Source organism: Macaca thibetana, chromosome 11 (assembly GCF_024542745.1).
Source record: "Macaca thibetana thibetana isolate TM-01 chromosome 11, ASM2454274v1, whole genome shotgun sequence".
Taxonomy (NCBI): domain Eukaryota; kingdom Metazoa; phylum Chordata; class Mammalia; order Primates; family Cercopithecidae; genus Macaca; species Macaca thibetana.
Genome location: NC_065588.1, coordinates 48,544,510 through 48,568,862, shown reverse-complemented (window position 1 = coordinate 48,568,862; position 24,353 = coordinate 48,544,510). Strand labels below are relative to the sequence as shown.

Here is a 24,353-nt window from a genome sequence, read left to right as displayed (position 1 = left end):
TTCATAGTTTTGGCAGCTGTGGAATTCTGAGTTGTAAAATGTTTGCCCTCAGTAGTTTAAGGGTGTCCATTGCCTTCTAGCCACCAGTATCGCTGCTGAAAAGTCTGAAACCATCTGATTCTAGATTTCTTATGTGAAATCTTCTCCCCGGAAACCATATGTTTGTTGAATCTTCCCTGTCCCAGTGAAATGACTTGATCTTTTGGAGATTTAGTGGACTACTGCATTAACAAGCTCCTATCTTTCGGTTCTGGAAATTTGCTCAGGCTATTTCTTTGAGTTTTCTTCCTTTACATTCTTTCTGTTTTCTCTTTCTGGAACTCTCCTTATTCAGTGCTGGAACTAATGCCTGAACTGGGTCTCTGATTTTCTAATCTTTGCTCTCCTGTTTCCTAGTGCTTTGTCCTTTTTCTCTACTCTCTAGATTTCTTTCATATTCTCTTCAAAGCTTTTTACTAAATTTTTCATTTCTGCTATCATTGTTTTAACTTCCTAGGGCTCATCTTGTTTTCTGACTACACCTTTTTTATTGCATTCTGCTCTTGTTTCCAGGATGAAATATCTTCTTTTTCTCTCTGAAGATATTAATAAAAGGGAGAATATTGGTATTAATTAATATCAATTATTTTTATTTATTTTTACTTTATTTAAATAAAATTTTAATACATATTAATTTTTAAAATAATATTTTTCTTTTACTATTTCCATCTTTCCATTTAGTCTCTGCTCCTAATTTTTTATTTTTTTATTTTTTGGATTGTTGTTGTTGTTGTTTGTGATCTGAGTTCCAATTTTTGTGTGAGAGGCTCTTCTCCAATGACTAGTGACCCACAGATGATTCACATTTCAGGGGGTGTCACTAAAGGCTAGTTGGTCACTCCATAAGCATGAATGAGGCATGTCCACCTCGACGAACTAGTTAAACTGTTCACATGGAGAAGTCACAGTGCCAATGTTTCGGGGTTTTTCCTTTCCAGTTGGTCACCCACAGAAAAGAATCTTCCAAATCGCTGCCTGGAATGTGCAAGCTTGGCTTCCAGCATTCTGGAAACAAAATGAGAAAAGAGGACAGAGGGGTCTCACCATTCAGTTGTAAATCCTCACTTACTCTCTTATCTTTTTAGTAGGTGTCTATGCCCTAAATAGGATGCACTGTACCTTGTTACAAAGATCCTCTATCTAGCCATCTCCAGAGAATAAACCTCTGCTGAGGTGAGGAGGGACAGAATTTGGCTATTCTGAGTGGGGTAGGGGATCCCAAGTCTGAATGGCTTATTAAACAGACTTCAACCAAACCTCAAAGTTTTTTAAAAATCAACCTTATTGATTTAAAGTTGATTTTAAATCAACTTTACAATTTCCTCATGTCTCTGTGTACACTGTTAAATAAAACAAAATAACTCATGTGGTTACCACAAGGGCCTCAGCAACTCGGGGGCTCAAGGCCTGTCCTTTATCAGTCAGGTTCAATAAGGAGACAATACCCACGCTAGTTATTTGAACAGAGTAAAGAATTATTAACTAAGGCTGGCATGGTGGCTCACATCTCTAATCCCAGCACTTTGGGAGGCAGAAGCAGGTGGATCACTTGAGCCCAGGAGTTTGAGACCAGCCCAGGCAACACTGCAAAACTCCGTCTTTACAAAAATTTAAAAAACTAGTCAGGTGTGGTGGTGTACATCTATAATTCCAGCTACTCGGGAGACAGAGTCAGAGGGGTGGCTTGAGCCCGGAGGTGGCAGTGAACCAAGATCATGCCACTGCACTCCAGCCTTGGTGACAGAGTGAGACCCTGTCTCAAAAAATAAATACATAAATAGAATTATTAACTAGGTTTAGAGTTGTTGACTGGGTAAGTGAAAGAGTAACTAGCTATAAAATATCACAGAACTAGCAGAAGTAGCTACCATAGCTAGGGCTGAGGTGACAGAGGGAAGAAGTTAGAGGTTACGAAAACTTGGAAACTTAGAGGAGGAGCCCCTGAAACTCAGACTTTTAAGGAGGAAACCCTGCTTGGCAGGTGCTAAAAGCAGGGCCCTGTGGGCCTGGGACCCAGAGCTCTGAGAAAGGGGTAGTACAGTACCCGTACCAGGCTGGCTGGTGCTGGCATCTCTGAGTGGGAGGGCACAATGAGGCTGATTCTCCAAGTGAAGGGAAAACTGCCAACTGGATGGCAGGGTGAAGACACTGCTCACAAGAACAGCAAACAGACGGGACGCCCACAGAAAGCAACGCCTTGAGTCTCCCTCTGGCGCCCCCTATCTGCACATCCCAGGCAGGAGCCAGTTGACAAGGCATAGGTGAGCCACAGAGTCGGCTCCAGCACCCCAAAGCTGAGAGTCTGAGTTGGGTTTGGGGCAAAGAGACAGTAACTCAGTAACTGTCACACTCATCAGCTGGCAATGCCACCTACTCTGCATCACATTTTCCCTGAGCTGATGAGACCTACCCATTTTTTTGGCATTTGCACCCGTATCACCAAGGCTTCTCCAGCACAGCCCCTGAAACCATCAGCTGAGTGAGTCATGGGTTAAAGTAATTGAAACGCCCTGGTTTTGGCTTTCTGAGTGAGTCGTATAATACAAACACCTCTGTATCTTCCACTCGTACCGTCATTCCTGGCATACAGCAGGTACCCTTTAAATGTTTCTTGAATAAAGCCAAGCCTGTATTCAACCATGTGCCGATTAAACCAAGATACTGTTGCCTAAAAAAGCATCAACTATTTTTTAAAATAATAATATGCTATTACGGTTTAAGTCTGGCATTCAAATTAGGGCAACCCTTTAGAAACACAGTTTGGTTAAAAGCCGTATCCATGAAGATGTTAATCATGGTATTATTTATAGAGTGACAGAAAGTAGCTCATGTGTTCTACAACAGAGGCGTGGTTAAGTTGTGAAACCATCTCTCATTAGCATAATATGTCTGCATGTAAAATCAGAGTTATGGGAATAGTGTTGTACTATCAAAAAGGTACTTATGCTTTGGGGAGGCTGGATACCACAATGGGTAGAGCAGAGATTTCAGAGTCAAAGATATCCAGGTTCCAATCCTAGCTCTATTGCTTATCCAAAGTGCAACTGAGACTCCCGGAGCCTTGGTTTCTTTATCTGTAGTGTCAGGAAAATGCCTACTTCCCAGGATTATGTTAAGGATTTAATGAGAAAGAGAAAACAATTTATACAGATCTTGGTACATGCCAGGTATTTCGTAAGTAATAAATGTTTTTATTGTCTTAAGTAAACATGCAGAATGGAAAGAGGTAGCAATATTACACTTACAATTATGCTTAAAAGGAAAACAGGTGCATTGGAGGAAAAAACTAAAAGGAAATGCATTTAAATACTAAACAATGGTTGTACTGAGGGCTGGAATTATGATTGACTCCCTTTCTCTGTTTTCCAAATTATGTCATAATTCAGTATATATATATTGGGTCTCTGCCCCCAGCACCTGACACAGAGCTCCTAAACCCTTGTAATATCCTGAGTGACAGGGGTGCTAGCAGCACCTTTTGTTCTAATATTTAGTCTTCAATCCCTCTTCCTGACACAGAGCTCCTAATTTCCTGGACAATAGGAGTGCGGTTTTTGTTCTAATGAACTGACTGCCAGTGGGCTCCTAGATAGCATCAGGATAGGGGCTGGTCATAAGAAAGGTCAATGTCTGATTAGAAGCTTGGAACTTTCAGCCCCCTCCCCCATGCTCTGGGGAGGAGAGTGGGGCTAAGGATTGAGTAATAATCGCTAATGCTTATGTGATGAAGCATCCATAAAAATCCCTAAACTACGAGGTAGGAGAGCTTCCAGGTTGGAGAATGCATCCACTTGCCAGGACAGTGGTGCATCACAGCTCCATGGGGACAGAAGCTCCTGCACTCAGGACACTTCCAGACCTTGTCCTATTTCCTCTTCATCTGGCTATTCATGTCTATCTTCTATAATCTCCTCTGTGATAAACCAGTAAATCTAAAGAAAGTGTTTCTGAGTTCTGTGAGCCATTAAGAGTAAATTATTGAACCTAAGGAGGAGGTTGTGGGAATCCTGGATTTATAGCCAAACTAGACAGAGGTGTGGGCACCCAGTACTTGCAATTGACATCTGAAATGGGGGCAATTTTGTGGGACTGACACTTTAACCTGCAGGCTCTCCCCTACCTTGGGTAGTTAGTGTTCAAACTAAATTAAATTGTAGGACACCTAGTTGGTGTCTGCAGAGAACTGGAGAATTGTGTAGAAAACCCACACATTTGCTGTCAGAAGTGTTGTGCATAGAGAAATGGTTTTCCTTTGCAGATATTATTCCATGAAACTTGATACTTTAATAACGGCAAAACAGGCCGGGCACAGTGGCTTATGCCTGTAATCCCAGCTCTTTGGGAGGCTGAGGCGGGCGGATCACTTGAGCTCAGGAATTTGAGACCGGCTTGGAGGAACATAGAAAAACCCAGTCTCCACAGAAAAAAAAAAAAAAAATTAACTGGGCATGGTGGCACGAGCTTGTGGTCCCAGCTACTAGGAGGCTAAGACAGGACAATCGTTTGAGCTTGGGAGGCAGAGGTTACAGTGAGCCGAGATCATGCCACTGCACTCCAGCCTGGGTGATAGAAGTGAAACCTTGTCTCAAAAAAAAAAAAATGGCAAAATGTATCATTTTTTAAAAAAAGTTATGAGCAAAACATTCCAAAGATCAGGAAAAGTCAAAGAGCTGCCGGCCTGCCTGAATAATTTAGTCCCAGAGCTGTTAGATGGGGCTGGGAAGGCAGGCATTGTGCCAGGGCAGCAGCGGGGAGGTTTTTTGTCCCAGTACAGACGAAGGCACTTGTGCCGGCAGTGGTGCCTACAGGGAGAGACTGATTTTACACACAGGTATGATGGAAGACACGCTTCTCACTAAAGGAGAAAGGATTTATAAATATGGTAAGGGAGGAACTGCATGAACCATGTGATCATGGGTTTGGTATTGGAGATTTCAGTGTGGCTCAAGGCCTTCAAGACAGACAGGCAGATGGACAGATAGATGGATGGATAGATAGATAGATAGATAGATAGATAGATAGATAGATAGATAGATAAAAATATATACAGATTTAAATTGTGTAGATGTATATTTACATAACCACATATACAGATATGTACATATATTTGCTAACTCCACTGATGATCTTATTTCCTATAGAATATTGTTTATTCAATCAATAGATTATATTTTTTCATTAAAGGTCTCATTATTTCCATGTTGCCCACCACCCAAACAAGCCTTAGAGTTGCTGGTTTCAAATATTAAAGCTTAAAGGAAACATCCTTCCCCTGACTCCAGTCCAAGAATCACTGACAAACTGACGAACTCTCGAAAGCAATGAGGAGAGCTAGTGCCCGGATCTCGGTTTCTATATCCCATTCTCCACCAAGAGAAACGACTGCTCCTTGGAAAAATGGCCAATACCATGGGTGGGACAGGGAAAGCACAAGATGAGCCAGGAACACCTTGTTTTAGAAAGCAAGGAAGTGCCTAAAGAATGGAGGGGGTATCGCAAAAGGACACAGAAGCCTGCTGAAGGGGTGACCCCTTGGCCAAGCAGGGAGATTTTTAGCACCAAAATAAATAATGAGGCCAGGTGCTGTCATCCCAGCACTTTGGGATACCAAGGCAGGAAGATCACTTGAGGCCAAGAGTTCAAGACCAGCCTGGGCAACATAACAAGACCCTGTCTTTAAAAAAAAAAAAATGAGCCCGGCATGGTGGTGCACACCTGAAGTCCCAGGTACTTGGGAGGCTGAGACAGGAGGATTGCTTGGACCCAAGAGTTCGAGGTTACAGTGAGTTATGATCACACCGCTGTACCCCAGCCTGGGTGACAGAGCAAGACCCTATCTCAAAAATAAATTAACAAAAATAAATTAAAATTAATAAAATAAAACCAAAATAAATCATGAGTAAAAGAGGAATCCCTGAGTCTATACTAATATAAATAAAAATATGAATAAATAAATGTAGAGAAGAGAAAGAGCTTTTTCTTTTTCTGTATAGAAGATGCCAACTGATAAATGCAGAAGTAATAGTGGACTTGGCAACTATCACAGTAATAATTAGACCAAGAAACATCAATGATGCTAACACTAGTGGGAGGAAGTTTGATGAAGATCAAGATACTTACATAGTCTCAAAGGATCTCTCCATAAAGTGCTTTTTAATTACAAAGAGGAAAAACGTAAGTTACCTTGGAGAAGCCTGGCAGACACCATCTTAAGCGATCAAAGTTAACATCACCGGTAATGGAACAAATTAAGATGGTGCAGGGCCTGACCGGATGCTGTAGGAAGAACACAGCATGGCTTCTGTGATTTTCCTGCCAGAAATGCAGAATCAGAATCTATTCATGAAGAAACATCACGCAAACCCCAATGGAGGGACGTTCTACAAAACTCAAGTGCCAAGGTCATGGAAATCAAGACGCAGGAACTATTTCAGATTCGAGAACGCTAACCAGACATGACAGTCGCACGCAACCATGCCTGACTCTGAACTGGAACATTTTGCTCTAAAGGACATCACCGGGACAACTGGGAAAAACAAATGGGGTCTAAGGACTTGATGGCAGTAACGTATTGAGATGAAATCCCTGGTGTTAATGGCTGTGTTGTGGTTATGTGAGAGTGAGAATGTCCTTGCTTGAGGAAATACACATTAAACTATTCAGGAGTGAGGGGTTATCAGGCCAGCAACTTACTCTCAAATGATACAGAAAAAAAAAAAAGTTCTTTGTACTATTCTTGCAACTTTTTCATAAGTTAAAAATTATTTCAAAGGGGAAGAAAAAGTCCCAAAACTTCATTCTGGCTGCGGCTGAAAGCTCTGAGTCTTTCTTTATCTCACTAAAGGCAAAGGTTGCAGCCAGTTCAGGTGGCCAAACCTGTTCATCCTGACTGTCTCGGGGCAGCCTACCAGGCGTGGGCAGACAAACACCTCCCTGTGCAGGGGTTCAGGCCTGAGGCTGGCCAGGGAGGGCTGGATGCTGGCTGTGGGCCAAGGCTCCAGTGAGGAACCTCAGCACTAAGCACTCCAGGAGGAGGTCAGTCGCCTGTGGCCTCTGGGGCTTGGGATAGGAAGTGAAGCAAACCAGGACTTTTCCTACCCTCCACTGGGACCAAGACCTTCCCATCAGGCCCTGAAGGCTCAGAGAAGGAGGAGACTGGGGAAGGGAGGAGGGGAGAGGAAGAGAGGAGTGCCTTTGCTCTGGTATTGTCACATTATATATATACACACACACACACACACACACACATACACACACACACATACACACACATATATAGTATTTGTTTTATCTAAGTCACCAGACCTGTTGTCCTTGGCCCTCTATGCCATTTCCCCTTCACTGTTTCTCCAGCAGGGGTGGCAGGGGCCCTGCCGGTGCAGTTGCCAGTGGAACCAGGAGAGGACTGCCTTAGGAACCAGTGTTCAGTGGCCTGTCACTAAGGGTTTCTGAGGTTTGTTTTTCCCCACAGCAAAGCTGCTGCTTCACTTTTTGCATATTTTAACAAGTTTGATGTTTTCCCTGGGATAGTCCTACAGATTTCAAAAATGGAAAAGCAGTAAGCATTTGCTGATGCATATCTTCTCCATGCAACTGTGAGCTGCTAAAGGCAAGCACTGTGCAAACTCGCTTTTCTGTCCACTCCCTCCCAGTGCCTAATAAGGGTCGGTCCACAGCAGGTGCTCAATGAATGCTTTGTTTCTCTGTCCAGGGGTGTGTGTGTGTGTGTTCCCACACTGCCTTTTTCTGCATATCTGGGAAGCAAAGGGATAAGTCCCATCACCACACCACTTCCCTCCATGTTTCAGCCTGCAAAGGCTCTCTCTGAGGCACCTAATTCCTAAATAAGGTCGTTAATGTGTTTGACTGTTTAAAGTGGCGTGCTTTGCTCCTGAGAGATGGATAAGCCATCGTTATCTGCCATAAGAAACAAGAGAGACAATGGCTCCTAGAGATAAGGAGCCGGGCACTGGGCATATGCCTAGTATGGCTGAAACATTGACTTTTGCACAGCGCAGAGAAGCTTGTCCCCACCCCACCCCACTCATGAGCACTGTCCATTGTACTGAACGGTCACAGTTTACAGCAACAGCGGATGATGGACCCCTGCTCAAGAGTCAAAGGTGTAGGAAAGAGGGTTAAAATAGGAATTTCCACTCCTCAGATGTTCTCCAAAGCCTGGTGGAAAGCGCATCTGGGTCCTCACTGGTGACTGCTAAGATCTAGATAAAGAACAGAGGCTCTCAGGAAATCAGAGATGGGCTCTGGGCTGGCAAGCTAGATTCGGGAGCTCTCATGGAGGTGATGGGGGTCCCCAGTTGATGGAGGTTCTGTCCCCAGAAGTAGCAGCAAAAGCAGCTGTGAAGGCAATGCCTTTGGGGGCTTGCTGGCCCTTTTCAGGCTGTGCTATCTGAAAAGCATCTACGCATCGTACAGCCCACGTCAACAACATTTCGGCCCACAGAGCTGGAATGCTTCATTCAGCCCCAGGGCCTTATCTTCTGAGATCCAGTTACTAGCATCATGATAAGATGGCAGCCAGACGCCTGTCTGATCCTGTCTGGGTCCGGCATCTGACCCCAGTATGACCTCCCTCCTCTCCCACCTGGGCCTGACTCATGCTTCCAGAACAGGAACTCGAGGATCTCTGCTGCCCAGCCATAGCTGACTCATGGCTGGTCCAGGGGTTGCTCTGGAAGGGGTTCAGGGCAGCTGTCAGCTCTCAGGGAGGAGACACCTGTCATTTCCTGAGCACCTACCATGTGCCAGGCACCAGGCGCACCTCTGAACTTCTTTGGTATAATTAACTTGTAGGGGATTTCTGATCTTTGCTAGAAAGGAGAAAAGTGAGGGTCAGGCAGAAGTGAATTCAAAGGCCAATCTCATAGCACTGAGCACAGCCATCCACTCACCCTCAGTGCACTCCCTGGGGCCAGCCAGCACCACCCCTGGGAACCGCAGTTTCTTTTTTAAATTAAAAAAAAAAAAAAAAAGATTGGGCAAGGCGTGGTGGCTTACACCTATAATCCCAACACTTTGGGAGGCTAAGGCAGGCGGATCACTTGAGATCAGGAGTTGTAGATCAGCCTGGCCAACATGGTGAAACCCCATTCCTACTTAAAAATACAAAAAATCAGCTGAGTGTTGTGGCACAATCCCATAATTCCAGCTACTTGGGAGGCTGAGGCATGAGAATCGCTTGAACCCAGGAGGCAGAGGTTGCAGTGGGCCGAGATCGTGCCACTGCACTCCAGCCTCAACGACAGAGTGAGACTCTGTCTCAAAAAAAAATGTAGAAACAGGGTCTCACTATGTTTCCAAGGCTGGTCTCCAACTCCTGAACTCAAGCAATCTTCCTGCCTCAGCTTCCTAAAGCTCTAAGATTACAGATGTGAGCTACCTCACCCAGCCTCACCGTTTCTTCATTCATTCCTCCAACCCACATTTATCAAGGGCTTTCTCCCTTCTGCTTTGTGGCCAGTCGGTCCCAGAGGGCAGGCTTCGGGAGGCCCACCAGCTCTCCTGAAGGAGCCAGGCTTGGCTGGGAAAGGGGGCACTTGGACCCCAAGTCCACCAAGGCAGAAACAGGTATCCCTACTCCCTGCAACCCTCTCTGAGCCAAGGGGTGGGGCTAGTGTGGCCTCCGTGGCTGCAGAGGGTCTCTGGCCTGGACTGCAGCATGGTCCTGGCAGCTCACTCCTTCACCCAGCAGGTGCTTCGGGAGGCATCCTTGCTATCCCCTGGCATCAGCCCTACAGTGGGTGAGCAGGTGAGGTGGCAGTGGCAATGAGATCACCTCTCATTCCTGTAGTTTCAGGTGCCTGGCTGAAGTCAGGCCTGAGTGAGGTGGCAGCGGGGGGCAGGAAGTCACTGTGTCTGGGACCAGAATGGGGGCTGAGGCTTTTCCTCCAAAGCTCATAAATTACTAAATATGTCCCCTTTCAGCACAGCCACACCCTGGGCCTGGGAGGATGCATCTCCTCATGTAGACACAGACTGCTTCCCTCAGGCCCTGCTCACTGCTCACACGTGCCTTTATGGCACCACAGACCTTCTGGGGGCGAGGGTGGTCTCCTATCCCTCACACGTGCAGTGAATACACATGTGTGCACATAACTCACACAGGCAGATAGTCTCTCTGGGGCACACAGGTGCATGCTACAAGCAGCCTTGTGCAAGTGCCCACAGCCCCCTCCCACCTCACACATGTCCACGTGGCTTCATGCTATTCCCATGCTCACTGGTGTCCCCAGGCACAGACAAGGACACACTTGGCAGGGCACTTAAGTTTCTCCAAGTATGCAGGAAAACACATGACTTTGTACTGTCGCACATGCTCCCAAATGTACACACTCACAAATATGCAAAGTCTGCAGGAGCCTGAATTCCATCACACACCTGCACACCCATGTGCACTCAGCACTCACACATACACCTCGGTTCCCAGGGGTGGTGCGCACTCAAGGCAGGAGGTACACACTCAAATCATGCACACCCCCAGACACACACGTGCATGCATGAACAACAGACTATGCCCAGGTGTCCACACAGCGTTCACATGCTCATGCCCACCAGTAGACATACAAGTGGGACATTCAGGACATCACGAGTGAGAGTACAGCAGGGAGGGAACTGCAGCTGGCAGGATGCTGCAATCCCCAGCCTCACCTCTGGGAGCCACTGTTGGGTCTGCAGCCAAGCCCCGGGTTTGGAAGGGCAGGAGCCTGCCTGAGGCACAGTCCCACTGGCCTGAGCCAACAGGCAGCACAGCTCAGGCTGGACCCAGCCAGCCTCAGGGAGGGGAGAGGGGGCATCGTGGTGGCACTGGACTCCCTGCAGGGTATGGGATGAACTCTGCTCCTCAGTTGGGCAGGGGCTGCAAGAAGGAAGAATGGGCAGCTTGAACTCACGGAGGTGGGTCTGTGGTGGGGTAAGTGGATGGAATAGAACCGGAGGGTGGAGGAGGAGATGGGAAATGGTAGGGCAGGGGGTTAAGGAAGAAATAAAGGAGACAGAGGGAAGGACTGTGGGGAGGGAGACCAAAAGGTTGAGGACAGGAGGAGAGTGAGAGAGAAAAGAAGAAGAGAAGAAAAAGTGAGGAGAGAAGAGGGGCCAGACGCGAACAGAGCAGTTCAGGGGTGTGAGGAAGGAGGTAGAGGGATGGGCACGCCTTGCACCGCCAGCCACCTCCCTGTCCTGCCAGCTCCATCCCCAGTCAGGAAAGACAGGCCAAGGCTCTGCTGCACTGTGCACCTTCCCTTCTCCAGACCCAGGATCTTAGCATCCCTGGATTTTGACATCCAAAAGGCCGGGCTCAACTTACCCCACATGGAAGGCAGTGACTCACATAGATGAGCCTGCTAGAGCACCTTTTCCAGGAGCAGAGATCCACCAGGGCAGACGGGGGCTGCTTTCCCCTCTCCTAGGGCTGGCTGAAACACCCTACTCTTACCCCAACTCACAGTGATCCCCAGAGGGGGAGGCAATGCGGTGGTGCACTCTGCTCCTGCACCTGCCACCTGCCTGACACCCACATGGGGACAGCTTCCAACGGGATGCAAGTGGCAGACAAACGTATCCCAGGAGAGCAGGTGGGGGAGGCTGAGACTGGAATGGGCACCCCTCATCTCCCACAGGCTCAGCGGCTCCCTCAGGACATGGAGAAAGCTGGGAACCCTGAGACAGAACTGGAAGTTCTTGTTGCCTAAATCTCTCCTGGCCTGCTGCACATGGAACCTATTTCTTCCCATTCAGGGCCTGCAGAGGCAGAAGATGAACAGTAAAATGCAAAGATCTGGCGACCTTCAGAGCTGGGTGAGTCCTGGGGTCCTCACCCCATTATGCCTAAGCTACAACCCTGTGTTCCCTGTCCTCCCAGCCCTAAGGGTTCTGGTCCCAGTACGCAGGGGTGGCTCAAAAACCCACTGAGCTGCAAGGGTCTGAGAGCACCCCATGTCACAGAGGAAGAGAGGCAGCCTTGGACCTGGGATCTTGTTTGCAGCTCTTTATCATGGACACTCTCCTAGAACTCCCCAGTCCCTCCACCTCCTCCTGAAGTACTCCAAGAGCTGGTCAACACCGAGAGCCCACCTCAGGCTGTGGCATGGCTCTTCAGGGGGCCTGGTGGGTCATGGGCTTACCTCTCCCAGTTCCTGTGTCCCATAACTCAGGGCCCAGATGGAGACACTGTGACTGTTCACTAATCAGATAAGTATGTAGGAGAAAGGCCTTGCAAACTCTATTCTTCAGATGAGAACACTGAGGCTCCGCGAGGCAGCAAGTCTTTCTGAGGGCCAGTGGAGCAGACCACCCTGGGAGGCCTAAAGTAAGTGCTGGCGGAGCTGAAGCCGCAGTTCTCCTGCCTGGTCTTCCAGTCCAGCCCTCCACCTCACCCTTCCCTCTCCCTCAGCCCTGCCCTGGGCTCCAAATCCTGACCTGATGGAGTCTTACCTGGGCAGGCCCACCTCAGACTGCCTGCTGCAGACCCACACACCCCATCCCCTTCTCCCTCCGCAGGAGCATGCCCCTACCATCACTCCCCTGCTCCATGAAACCCAAAGGCAGACCCCCCGCAATCCTCCCCATTCCCATAGCATTGCAGCCCCTGCATCTGACCACATCCCTCCCTGCTTAAAACTCTTCAACAGCTCCCAGCTTCCCCTGGGACAGAAAGCTCACTCCTCATGTCAGCATTCAAGAGCCCCACGTACTTTTCTAGCTTCATCTCCAGCCACCGTCACCCCCCACCGCCACCTCCACCCGACCTCTTAACACCCTGGTCTGCTCTCCAAACACACAACCGCTTGCATGTCCCTGGCTCACCCTGCAGGGCCAGCTATGTCTCACCCCCACAAAACTTCACATGGCCATTCTAGAGAGACCAAGTGCACCCCTCAGAGCTCCTGTAGCCCCCAGGCTTCCTCCCTTCCTGGTGCATATCCTCTGCGTGCTTGTCTGAATCCCCTCTAAACTGTAACCTCTCTGCAGGCAGGGGCCCTGCCAACCTTGCCAAATGATTATCCTTTGCACCCAGCACACACCTGAACACCTAGTAGGTGTTTAAGAAATACTGTCTAATATTAGGCTCTAATTATTTCATTGATAGTGTAGTCTGGTTCCCCGCTCCATCCGCATGAACCGAGGAGACACTCAGTCGGGGCTGGGGGAAGCTGTCAGGCAAGTTCCCCTCAGCTTTCACCTCTGTGCTCTCTCTCTGGGGGATGGGCCTGCCCCCACCATGGGGTTCCCCAGCAGCGGTAGGCCCACCGCAGTGCCTGAGGCCCCAGGGACTATCCCTGGGAGAATTGGCTTAACATCTTGTCAACGCCAACCTCCCCAAGCTCCTTAATCACTTCAGACATTACACAACTGATGGGTGACCAATAGGACCTGAGACCTTCCCCATCCCCTCTCCACTTGCCTACAGGTCCCTGGGGCCTCTGCAGAACCACCCAGAAGCCCCAAAGTGTGACATCACCAGTTCAACAGTCTTTCCCACTCCCATCACTTCCTGAAACAGCCAGAGCAAGAAGATGATGCATGTGAGCCCTGCCCTTGGGAAGCCTCCAGGTTGGGAAATGAGGAATGAGCCTGACACCCAGGACCCAGAGAGACCCAGGACAGAGGCAGGCCAGGAGGCAGACACGTGCTGCTGGGTGATGACGACAGCACCAGTAATCACGACTACTCCTTATTAAGTACTTACTAAGTGCAAGACTCCAAGCTAAGCAATTAATAGACCTTTTCTTGTTTAATCCTTACCATAATTCCATAGGGTGAGTATAATCCTTAATTTATAGTTTGAAAAAGGAGGCTCAGAGAGATCCAGCAATGTGTGCAGCATCACACAGCTAGTCAGTGGTAGAGTTGGAATTTCAATCCAGATCTGCCAACTCCAAAGCCAGTGTCCTTTCTACCCTACTTCAAGCTCTAGGTGGGGGTTTGTTAATTCCCTTACAAAAAGCCTCATGGGAGCCCCATTACCAATAACATAAGCCCCCCACAGCTGAGACTCCCCCGGGTGACCCCTGCCTGCCTTCTCACCATTGCTCCCAGCACACCACCATCACACCTTAGATTTTAACACTGCCGTTTTTGAAGTTTACCCCTCTGAGTCTTGGCTTCTGCTGTTTACTCAGGCTCAAATCCAGCCCCACTTTACAGATGACAAAACAGAGAACTAGGCCAGGCGCGGTGGCTCACGCCTGTAATCCCAGCACTTTGGGAGGCCGAGGCGGGCGGATCACAAGGTCAGGAGATCGAGACCACAGTGAAACCCCATCTCTACTAAAAATACAAAAAATTAGCCAGGCGCGGTGGCGGGCGCCTGTAGTCCCAGCTACTCAGGAGGCTGAGGCAGGAGAATGGCGTAAACCCAGGAGGCGGAGCTTGCAGTGAGCCGAGATCGCGCCACTGCACTCCAGCCTGGTCGACAGAGCGAGACTCCGTCTCAAAAAACAAAACAAAAAAAAGAATGTTAAGTAACTAGCCCAAGGTCATGCAGCTAGAAAGCAATTGAGCCTGGTTAGGGCTCAGGTCATTAGAGCATCAAGTAATCAAGCATTAATTTGTGTTACAGACAATTACAGAATGAGAATTAGCAGGACATGTTGCTAATGGTGCAGAAGAAGTTAGGGGAGAGGAATCAGGCAGGTTCCAGAGTGAAGGAGGGCCAGGCTAGGCCTTGAGAAATGGGCAGGCTCTGAATGTGTGTTCTTGAAAGGGGAGGGCAAGAGAAAAGTACAAGGATGACAGCAAAGAGAGGGAGAGAGGAAGGGAGAGGGGGTTGTCAAAATTAGGGAGAGAATGTGGCATGGTGAACAGAGCTGTGACTGGGAGTCAGGAGACCCAGCTGTGTCCCCTCAACTTCCTGTGTGATCTTGGGCAAGGAAGGCCCTTCCCTCTCTGGGGGGTGCCTTGTCTATCAGTGAAGGATAGATGCACCTAGGTGGCCTCTGGGGTCTCACCTGGCCCTGACATCCCAGGAATTTTTGTGTTGCCATTGGACCTTGAAACACAGAATCTGACCCCAGACCCCTGACATGTGGTACAGGCTTGGACACCAAGGGCAGACAGGGCCAGCAGCTAACATGACACCTGACAGGGAGCACCCAAGGGCTATCCCCATCCACACGCAGTCACTCACACGCCCCTTCTCCCCCTGCATCCATGCTGCTAAGCATGTGTGGACTCGCTACAGTGGATCCAATCCTGTGGAAGCTAGAACGCAGCAGAGGCGAAAGAGTCATATACTCAAGGAAAGGCGTTTGTCCTCAAGGAAAGGCAAAGGGAATGGAGGTCCTTAGAGAAGGGGCAAAGAAAAATTCCTGAAAGTAAGGGTGGAGGTTTTCAGATTGGAATACATGGTCTGCCAAACTGGAGGACATCTGAGGAAAAAGAATGGTCCCCAATCAAGACAGCACTGCACCCAAACATAAAGTACCTTCCAGACCATCAGCAAAGGAAACAGTCCCGTCTCAGGGGCCTGTGCTCACAGCAACAGACACTGCTGGAGAGCTCAGAACCCGTGGAGGCAGAAGACGCCTCACTAGAGACTGTGAACACACATATCTGGGCACACACAGGCATGCACACACAGGTGCTCACACAAGCCTGAACAGAGACCCCACTGTGGGCTGTCCATCCTCCCACTTACCAGTTGAGCCCGGTAAGCAGCTCTCCCTCTCCAGGAAACACACCCCTCACGTGCCGATGACATGCAGCCCTGGAAGTGAGAACGTCTCACTGTCTCACCTCGCTCCCTCTTGCTGCAGTTCTGATGTGCTTGCTTCTTTTCTGACTCAAGAGATGCCAAACAGAAACAGGCCCACCCACTTCTGCGTCCTGACTTTCGCCTTCTGGAACATGAACTCAGCTCTTACCTTTCCTACCTGTTTGACCTCCAGACCCCTGTCTTATTCACAACGGAATGCCAAATGATGGATGATGGGCACTCGGGAGCCCACGTGATCCTCCAGTGGCCAGCCTCACTGTGCCCTCCAGATTTATCCCACAGCTAGAAGCTCAGGGCAAGCACCAGCTCCTCTGCTGACTGGCTGCAAAAGCTCGGGCTGAGTTTCTGTGTTCTACAAGGTTACGGTGAAGATTACACGAGAACTGCCTGCAAAGCACTTAGCACAGAGCAGGGCACAGAGTAAGCCCTCGATGATGAATAATACACTTATTATTATTATTTGTCCCTAATTTTAACTCCCTCTCCCCTTATCCCACCATCCCACAGGTTGAGTAGGAAGTCCTTTTTGAAGTCTAATCTCAAGCCTTCATGCCACGGATTGGGCCAATGTTCCACCTTAATTGGAGTCCGGGGACTGAGGTGGAAAAGGCAGAACTGGCTGATTGGAGGAGCCACGTCCCTGCAAGGGGCCAGGAGGGAGATTACAGAGGCGCCAGGCCCAGAGCTCCAACATGCACCTGCCGCCGCTCCAGGGGAGATCGGGGTCCTGCCAATTTACCCCACCCCATGATCTCATGGCTGTGTGTGCCAGGCACTGGCTCAGGGAGCAGGTACTGACAGCAGGGCCTGGGCAAGAAGCCCAAGACAAGAAGACGGGAAGGCTGTGGAGAGCCGACAACAGAGCTGTCCCCATGGGGCTCAGACACGAGTTTCCTCCGGCCTCCACGTGTGACCTTTAGCTAGTGACTCACAGTCTCTGTCCCTCCTTCCAGGCCCTTCCATGCTCCCCAGTAGCCTCCCTGTGCTGCCCCCTCACACCAAAAGACAATGGGTGAGGGGAGGGGAGGCTCTCCTCCTCGCCAGGGGCCATTCCCTCCCCTGCATCTCTTTCTGCTGACCCTGAACAGGACACCCTTGCTTTAAAGCACAGGAAGTTTGCTGGGCAGGAGACTGGTAGCCAAATGCTGTCACTCCTGAGGCTGCCGCAGGCATGCAACTAAATGCCAGCTGTAAAGGGCCTGTAATCCCCAAAGAGATGCCTCTCTCTCTCTCTCTCTCTCTCTGTTTCAGGGTGTCCGTAGAGATCAGACAGACCTTGAGTTAACCCCAATCCCAAGTTCTCCTGTGTCTTAACCCTCAACCTCTCCTTCCCCAGCCAATTCCTGGATATGTCTCTCCCCAAATTATCCCCTCCACTCACCCCAAAATCCACCACTGGGGGTCCAAAGACCCTCCCCTGAGCCTGGCTGGACAGACTGCAGCTTCTGGAACACAGCATGGCAGGCCTGGCTGGCAGTCCCAGGGGAAGGAGATGTCTGGTCCTGCTGGACCACCAGGGGCTCCCTTTGCCTCCTGATTATAGGAAGAGGCCTCCACATGGCCCAGAGCTCTGCCCTCAGGGTGCTCTCTCTGCTCCCAATCTCACTGTCTGCTCTCAGACTTTCAGCTCCAGCACAGCCAGACACATGTGCCTCCTTGTCCCCACCAAGGATCTCCCCAAGTAAGTTCCACCCCTTCCAGCTTCCCGGTCCCACCCCTTCCAGCTTCCCGGCCCTGCTTCCTGGCCTACCCTTCCTACAGGGAGCCACCTGGGCTCTGCCTGTCTCTCCCTCCACAGTCACCACCCCAGCCCTAGAGTCCAGGTGCCCCTGCTGCTCCCACCTCAGACCTTGGCCTGGGAGACACCAGCCTTCCCCACCCTCAGGGAATTCCTCAAAAATCAAAAACCTCATAACATGGGTCCATCCACCATACACACACACACACACACACACACACACACACACACAAACACACACATATACATGCTCTGTCCTCCCCTCCTAACCCCTTGCCCCCACCTCCCTCTCTGTAAGGAAACGGGAGACTGAAATCCCCTCCAGCCCAAGACCTCTATGAATCTGAGGTTTCTCTCCACAGCCTCAGGTCGGGGCTCCCGCCCCGGATGCAGCCAAGTCTGGAGGCAGGCTGACCACAGGGCACACACCCTCCTGACTGGCCTCTGGATCCTGAGGAGGGGGACAGCTGGCCTTGGTAGCATTCCCCACTCCACTTTCCAGAATCTCCCTCAGCCCCACCTTGGTAGAAGTCACACTCCCCTCTTCTCTCTCCCCAGCATCTCACAGAGAAGACACTTGGATGGGCCACAGGCCAAAACTGGGCCAAAACCCTGGAGAGGAGGACCTGGCTCAAGGCCATATCACATTTCCATGTCATTTTCCAGTGGCACCAACTGAGCTGGACAGGCATGTGGCTGGACAATCCCCACCCAGGAGGCAGGGCAAATTCCCAGAGTACCAGGTCACTGAGCCATCTCTGGGGTAGGGCTCCCAAGGACTGGCTGGTTCTGGAATGATGCCGCTGGGATGCCAGATGCCAGCTGCTCCCCCTGCCTGCCCCAGCCTCAAAGAAAGCCTTGTCCCTCCCAGACCATCACACATTCCCTGCTCTTGGAAGCCTTACCTGGTCAACCCCACCCAACTTTTACCACTTACTACACCACTTACTTCGCGTACCTCAGCACTTCGATCCCAAGTTACCCTGTGCTCATTTGCCCTTGTTTACGTGTTACTTTGCAGATATTCTCACAGAGCTACACATGCCATGATCATCACTAGTTGCGGGAGTCTCCAGTGTTCATTAAGCCTATTTTGCTGGAGGATTAGTCCCTGCCCTTAAAGAGTGCCAAAGAAGACTTTGGGATCTAAGTCACATCTCCCCTGCTGCAATTTTTTTCCTTTTGATAATCAAGCAATCTCACTGATAAAATTCTCAACAAGGGGCAGCTCTCCCCATGAGCAAGTTCTTGCCTTGACTGCCAGGGAGGCCCCAGCTAAGGTTATACTGGGAAAGGAATCTCTGCGAGTACCTGTAAGAGGTCAGCTTCTCCTCAAAGGAAACCTCTCCAGCTGGTGTGCTGCAAACCCTTCCAAGACCAAGTTCCCTTCTCCTGGCCTCTAGAACCTGCCTGTGTGCCAGTGCTGTGTCCCCAGTAACACACACGAGTCTCTCCCTCAGAAGCCACAGAAAGATGCAGAGAGAGACCAACCTGGGATTGATTCTCCGCCCTAGCACTTACTAATTGTGTGGACATAACTGGTCTGGACCTCAGCTTTGCTATCTATAAAATGAGAACCATTTTATAGATATGAACACTTGAGGAGAGTCATAAAGATTGAAGTTGATCTGTGCTGTGCCTGGCACAGAGGCCTCCCTCAGTAAATGGCAGCCATTGCTATTGGGATGCCCCTACACCCCTTGCCCCTGCCCACCACTGGCCTTCACTTAGGCCCACACTGAGGATGTGGCTGTTGTGTTGGGGGAAGGAAAGAAAGACCATGCCTGGGTTGCAGGGCCCCCACCCCCAACTGGTCTGCTTTTGTGGGAAGGCTTTTTTGATGCCTTCACCCTACCCCTGGGCTGATTGACTAAGTGTCCAGCATCATGAGGAAAGAAGCAGGATTCAGGGACACTTGCTTCAGCCCTGAAACTCATCCAGGCCTAGGTCCAGATGAGAGGCATGCCTGGGAGGCCTTCCCTTGTACCCTTGCCTGTCCTGCAGCACCCTCCAGCCTGCAGGCCACTCCTGGATGGCATAGCACCTTGGATGTCAAGTGTGGGCCTTCCCAGGCACATGGCAGGAGGGGGCACTTGTGTGGGTTGTTGGTGGCAGGAAGGGATGTGTCTCCAGCTGGATCTGGGTTCTTCCATTTTGGGGCCTAGCCATGCCAGGACAGTGCACATGGGCACTTAGTGTGAATCTCATGATGGGGCAGAGGAGGAGCAAGGCAAAACCAGGGAGTCCCCAGGCCCCTGCTTCTGCCCTGCCCAGAGACAGTGGAGCAGGTGTCTCCAGCTTCTTAATCTCAATGCACAGTAAGAAATATATTTAACAGCAACCAACAGACACATACATTTACAAAACGATACTCTGTATTGCACTGGGATGGTTTTCTATCCTCACGACCCTCTAGTGAGTTGCAGATGAGTTTGAGAAATCCCGCTATAAGTAACGTAAGCAAGCCACAGTCCCTGGCTGGCAAGTGAGGAAATGCCCCACCGGGACAGGGACACTGAGGTAGCAATGAAAACAGCCAGTGCAACCACTCCTTCCTTTTCCCCCTGCTTAGCCCCTCATGGGTGAGGAGAGAAGCGGCCAAGCCGAGGACTCCATGAGAAAGATGCCGGAGCTGCCCTACTCTGCAGCAGGTGCTTCCCCTGGATTCTCACTAATCCTCACGACAGCCATGAGCACCAGCAGTTATCTCTTCCATTTTGGAGAGGGGGCAATGCAGGCTCAGAGGCTTTAAAAAGATGTACTGTGTGCTTGCTGTGTGCCGGCAATGTTCTGAATGGTTTATATAATGCACAGCGCTTATCTAGTCCCCAGAGCAGCCCTAGGCAGCCGGTACCGCTGCACCGGCACTTGGCAGAGCAGGACGCCACAGCTTCCCCAGCCCCCCGCTCAAGGTCTCACGGCCAATTGCAGACCTGCATCTCTCAACCCAGAACACCTTTAAGAAGTCCCTCCTGCCCCAGGCAGAGGCCTGGGCTTCCCTGCAGATCCAGGTGAACTTCAGCTAGGAGGCCTGCCTGTAAGTGGGGAACATCAATGGGAGGGAGCAGATTGAAAGCTAGAAGAGAATATGAATGAACAGCTGTGGCTGTGGGCTCACAGAAAGGGGGCAGCCCCTCCTGCCCAACTCTCCTCCTGAATCCAGAGGCTATTTTAGTTTAATGTTGATCATAAAAGAAATATTGATGGTGTAGCTGAATCAGCCTCCGTGGTGGCCTCCATGCAGGTAGCCTGCTCTGGACCCTGTGGTTCCCTGGCTGCTCCAGATGCCCTCACTCCCCAAGGTCAGCTGCAGACCAGAGCCTCCTGGGCACAGAGAGCCCTGCTCAGAAGGGACATTTCCATTCGCAGAGGTGAGAGGTCCTGCGGGTTTCATGATAGAAATGCAAAACCCTGTCTTTGGGACCTGATGTGGATCTGGCTGCCAGCGTTCAGGGTCACCTGTGGGGAGGGGCAGCAGCCACCCAGCTTTGCCGGAGACAGAGGGCAGGGCCAGACCTCGGGCTTCCCGCCCAGGATGCCATCAGCCAGCTGAAATTCCAGCCCACGCCGGCACCCCAGGGCTGTTGGGGAGGGGCGGGATTTATGACTTCCCCACCCCCCGCAACACCCCAATGAGAAATGTGTTGAGTTGGTCAACATCTCTCCGGTCACAGGGCCAGTGCTCCTGAGGCTCCTCAATGATGGGGCAGGAGCCAGGTCATTAGGCAGGGGAGACTGTCATTAGTGCGGGTGATGCCACCACCGCTCAGACAATGGCAAACAGTCATTAGCGGCTGTGTCACAGGGGTGAGGCAATGCTGGCTGGCTGGGGGTGGCGCTTCCCCAGCCACACACTCACACACACACACATGTTCACACACAAGGAGGAAACAGACATGCTGAAGCACTCACTCCCACAAGGACATCTAGAGACACACACATCCACACGTGGGGGCATGAGTGGGTGTGTCTGCACACTCACATGCTCACATGTCCACATGCATTCACATGCAGGGTGTGAGGAGGCATGCACTCCCACGTGTTCACACAGTCACATACAGGAGCATGAGCAGACAGCCACATTTGCACACTCACATGTTCACACAGAGGAATGAGTGAGCACAGGGCACAGAGACACATGTTCAAACACTTACAGTACAACAAATTCACACAGGCACACAGGCACACTCGCATGCTCACATTTCCACACTCACACGCAGGGGCTGAGAGACACATGGCCCAGAGAGGGCCACAGTGTCTGGGACACCCCCACCCACACACACCCCAGGGGCAGGGCCCTCGGATCCTCCCCACGCCAGGCACCCAGACACCCCCTACCCTGAGATAGACACACAGAGCCTCGGGGGCCCCCGAGGAGAGACCCAAAGACACCCCCTCATCCCACCCACTCCCTGCTTCAAATGATGCAGCAGCCAGGAAGGAAAAACCCAGTGAAGTGAGGGAGGCAGCCAGGCTGCATGGACCTCGGCAGAGGCCATGTCGGCTGTGCCGCCGCAGGGCTCTCCACACTCCCAGCCCTGACGGCCAGCACACACCTGCTCCCAACATGAACCCCCAAGAAATGGGCTGCTGTAGGCGTGTTCTCTGCCTGCTTCCCTGTGGGAGAGGGACAGGAAGCGGGAGGCTGGAGTTGGAGGAGGAGGGGGAGAAGAGCAACTGAAACTCAGCCCCTGGCCCTGGGTTGAATTCTCTCCCGTCCTCACCAGGCTTTCCCCCACCAAGCTGTGGAGCTGCCCTTCAGAAAACACAGGCAGGCAGCGGGAAGAGAGGCAGAGAAAGTGGCGGACACAGCCACGCCAGGCCAAGAGAGTAGCCTGGAACCCAGCCCTCCGCTCTGGGTTCAACGGCTAGCTCCACCACTTACCAGCTGGTAGCATTAGCTTCCTGCGGCTGCTGTAACAGATTTCCATGAATTTAGGGGCTCCACGCAACACAACTGTATTTCTTTATTTAAATAAATCTTACTGGCCGGGCATGGTAGCTCATGCCTCTAATCCTAGCACTTTGGGAGGCTGAGGTGGGAGGATCACTTGAGGTCAGGAGTTCAAGACCAGCCTGGGCAACATAGTGAAACTCTACTAAAAATACAAAACTTAGCCAGGTGTGGTGGCACGTGCCCGTAGTCCCAGCTACTCAGGAGGCTGAGGCATGAGAATCACTTGAACCCAGAAGGCGGAGGCTACAGTGAGCCGAGATCTCACCACTGCACTCCAGCCTGGGCGACAGAGCGAGACCCTGTCTCTAAATAAATTAATAAATAGATAGATAAATCTTACTTACTACTGCAGCTCTGGAGGCCAGAAGTTCAAAACAGTCTCACTGGCTGAAATCAAGGTGCGGTGGGGCTGCATTCCCCCTGGAGACTCCACAGGGGAACCCATTTTCCTGCCCTTTCCAGCTTCCCATGGCTGCCCATGTTCCTGGGCTCCCTTCCATCTCCCTCACACCGCCTCAGTCTCCTGCCTCCCTCGTCCAGTTTAAAGGACCCCCGTGATGACACTGGGCCCACACAGATAATCAGGATAGTCTCTCCACCACGGGATCCTTAATCCCATCTGCAAAGTCCCTTCTGCCATGTAAGGGAACATGTTCATGGGTTCCGGGGATTAGGATGTGGACATCTTTGGGAGGCTGTTATTCTGCCCACACTGGGACAAGTCATTTAAGCTCTCAGAGTCTCAGCATCTTCAAATGTAAACTGAAAATAACTCCTCCACACGGGTGGCCATGGGATTTGGAAACCACGTGAGTCCTCAAAGCACTGCGCCTCTCACCCGGGCCACCTCAATCAGCTGCACTGCCCTCTCCAGCTTGGGCTTCCTGAGGATGGCTTTGAAGCAGTGTGCGCCAGGAGAGGGTGAGGAGGGACCCTGAGGCCAGTGAGGGAGTCCGTGTGGACTTGGGCAGGGGCCGACAGTCGGGGTAAGGACTGGGAGGTGCGGGTGTCCACGAGGGTTCCCTGGATCCGGGCGGCAATGAGCCTGTGGTGGGGGAGCCACCCTGAGCTGAGGACACACAGCTGCAGGGACCCAGCACTCAGTCTCCCGAAATGGGCTGCTGTAGGCATGTTTCTCTGCCCGCCTCCCTGTGGGAGAGGCACAGGAAGCTGGAGGCTGGAGTTGGAGGAGGAGGGGAAAGAGAGCAACTGCCCTGGATTGAATCTTCTCTCCTGTCCTCACCAGGCTTTCCCCTGCCAAGTTGTGGAGCCGCCCTTCAGAAAACACAGGGGGTGCTGCTCCTGTTTATTCCTGCCCCCCCCTCCCTCATCTACTGCCATCTGTTTGCAGGGCCTCAAGGCCAATGGGCAGGCAGAGGCCCCAGACCAGCCTGCTATTACCCTGGTAAGTGCAGCCTACAGAATGATGACCCAGCAGATAAACCCCGCATAGAGGAATCGCCTGCTGGAAAACAGTCATTAGCCCCCGATCTCGCCCAGCACTGTTTGCCCTCTCAAGAGGTAGCCAGTGGCTGCTCAGAGGGGAGCTGGGGTCATTAGATTCCCACCAGCTGCCCTGCTCCATCCAGCAGCCCAGGCCGGGAGGCTGATCCTGAGCCCATCTATGCCCACTGACCCAGCCTGCCCCCTCCCTCTGCTCCTCACCTCATCTCCATTGGCTATCCACTGACCCAGCCCGCCCCCTCCCTCTGCTCCTCACCTCATCTCCATTGGCTATCCACTGACCCAGCCCACCCCCTCCCTCTGCTCCTCCTCACCTCATCTCCATTGGCTGCCCGTCCCCAGCCCAGCCCAACCCCAGCTCTTATCCCACCCAACAGAGGGACAGCAAGGCCAGGGAGTGGCAGGGCATCTGGAGATGCTTA

The 24,353-nt window shown here is 51.2% G+C and overlaps 1 protein-coding gene and 1 long non-coding RNA gene across 3 annotated transcripts; one reads left to right on the top strand and one right to left on the bottom strand.

The window, feature by feature from the left end:
• Positions 1-669: 669 nt before the first annotated feature.
• Positions 670-24,220, bottom strand: LOC126931064 (uncharacterized). Of its 2 annotated transcripts, none has more exons than XM_050748802.1 (4): positions 24,188-24,220; positions 10,708-10,915; positions 8,799-8,870; positions 670-1,044 (listed from the first exon to the last, which is right to left on the bottom strand). In XM_050748802.1, the coding sequence occupies exons 1-4, from the start codon at positions 24,196-24,198 to the stop codon at positions 982-984; spliced, it is 354 nt and encodes a 117-aa protein (XP_050604759.1). In that variant the 5' UTR covers positions 24,199-24,220; the 3' UTR covers positions 670-981. The 2 variants fall into 2 exon arrangements, with proteins under 2 accessions (XP_050604759.1, XP_050604761.1); XM_050748804.1 differs by lacking the exon at positions 24,188-24,220 and adding an exon at positions 24,133-24,165.
• LOC126931072 (uncharacterized) lies at positions 11,793-20,229 on the top strand. Its single transcript, XR_007717771.1, has 4 exons — positions 11,793-11,853; positions 12,289-12,364; positions 13,466-13,814; positions 18,532-20,229. It is a non-coding gene; the product is annotated as an uncharacterized LOC126931072 (long non-coding RNA).
• Positions 24,221-24,353: the final 133 nt, after the last annotated feature.

What these genes read in the sequence shown, in the direction of transcription:
- LOC126931064 (XM_050748802.1), bottom strand. An exon ending in CCCAACAGTGGCTCCCAGAG is followed by an intron (nt 8,871 to 10,707) that starts GTGAGGCTGGGG and finishes TCTCCTTTCTAG; the next exon opens with CAAAGATCAGAAATCCCCTA. An exon ending in CGCCTGGTGCCTGGCACATG is followed by an intron (nt 1,045 to 8,798) that starts GTAGGTGCTCAG and finishes TTTTGTTTCCAG; the next exon opens with AATGCTGGAAGCCAAGCTTG.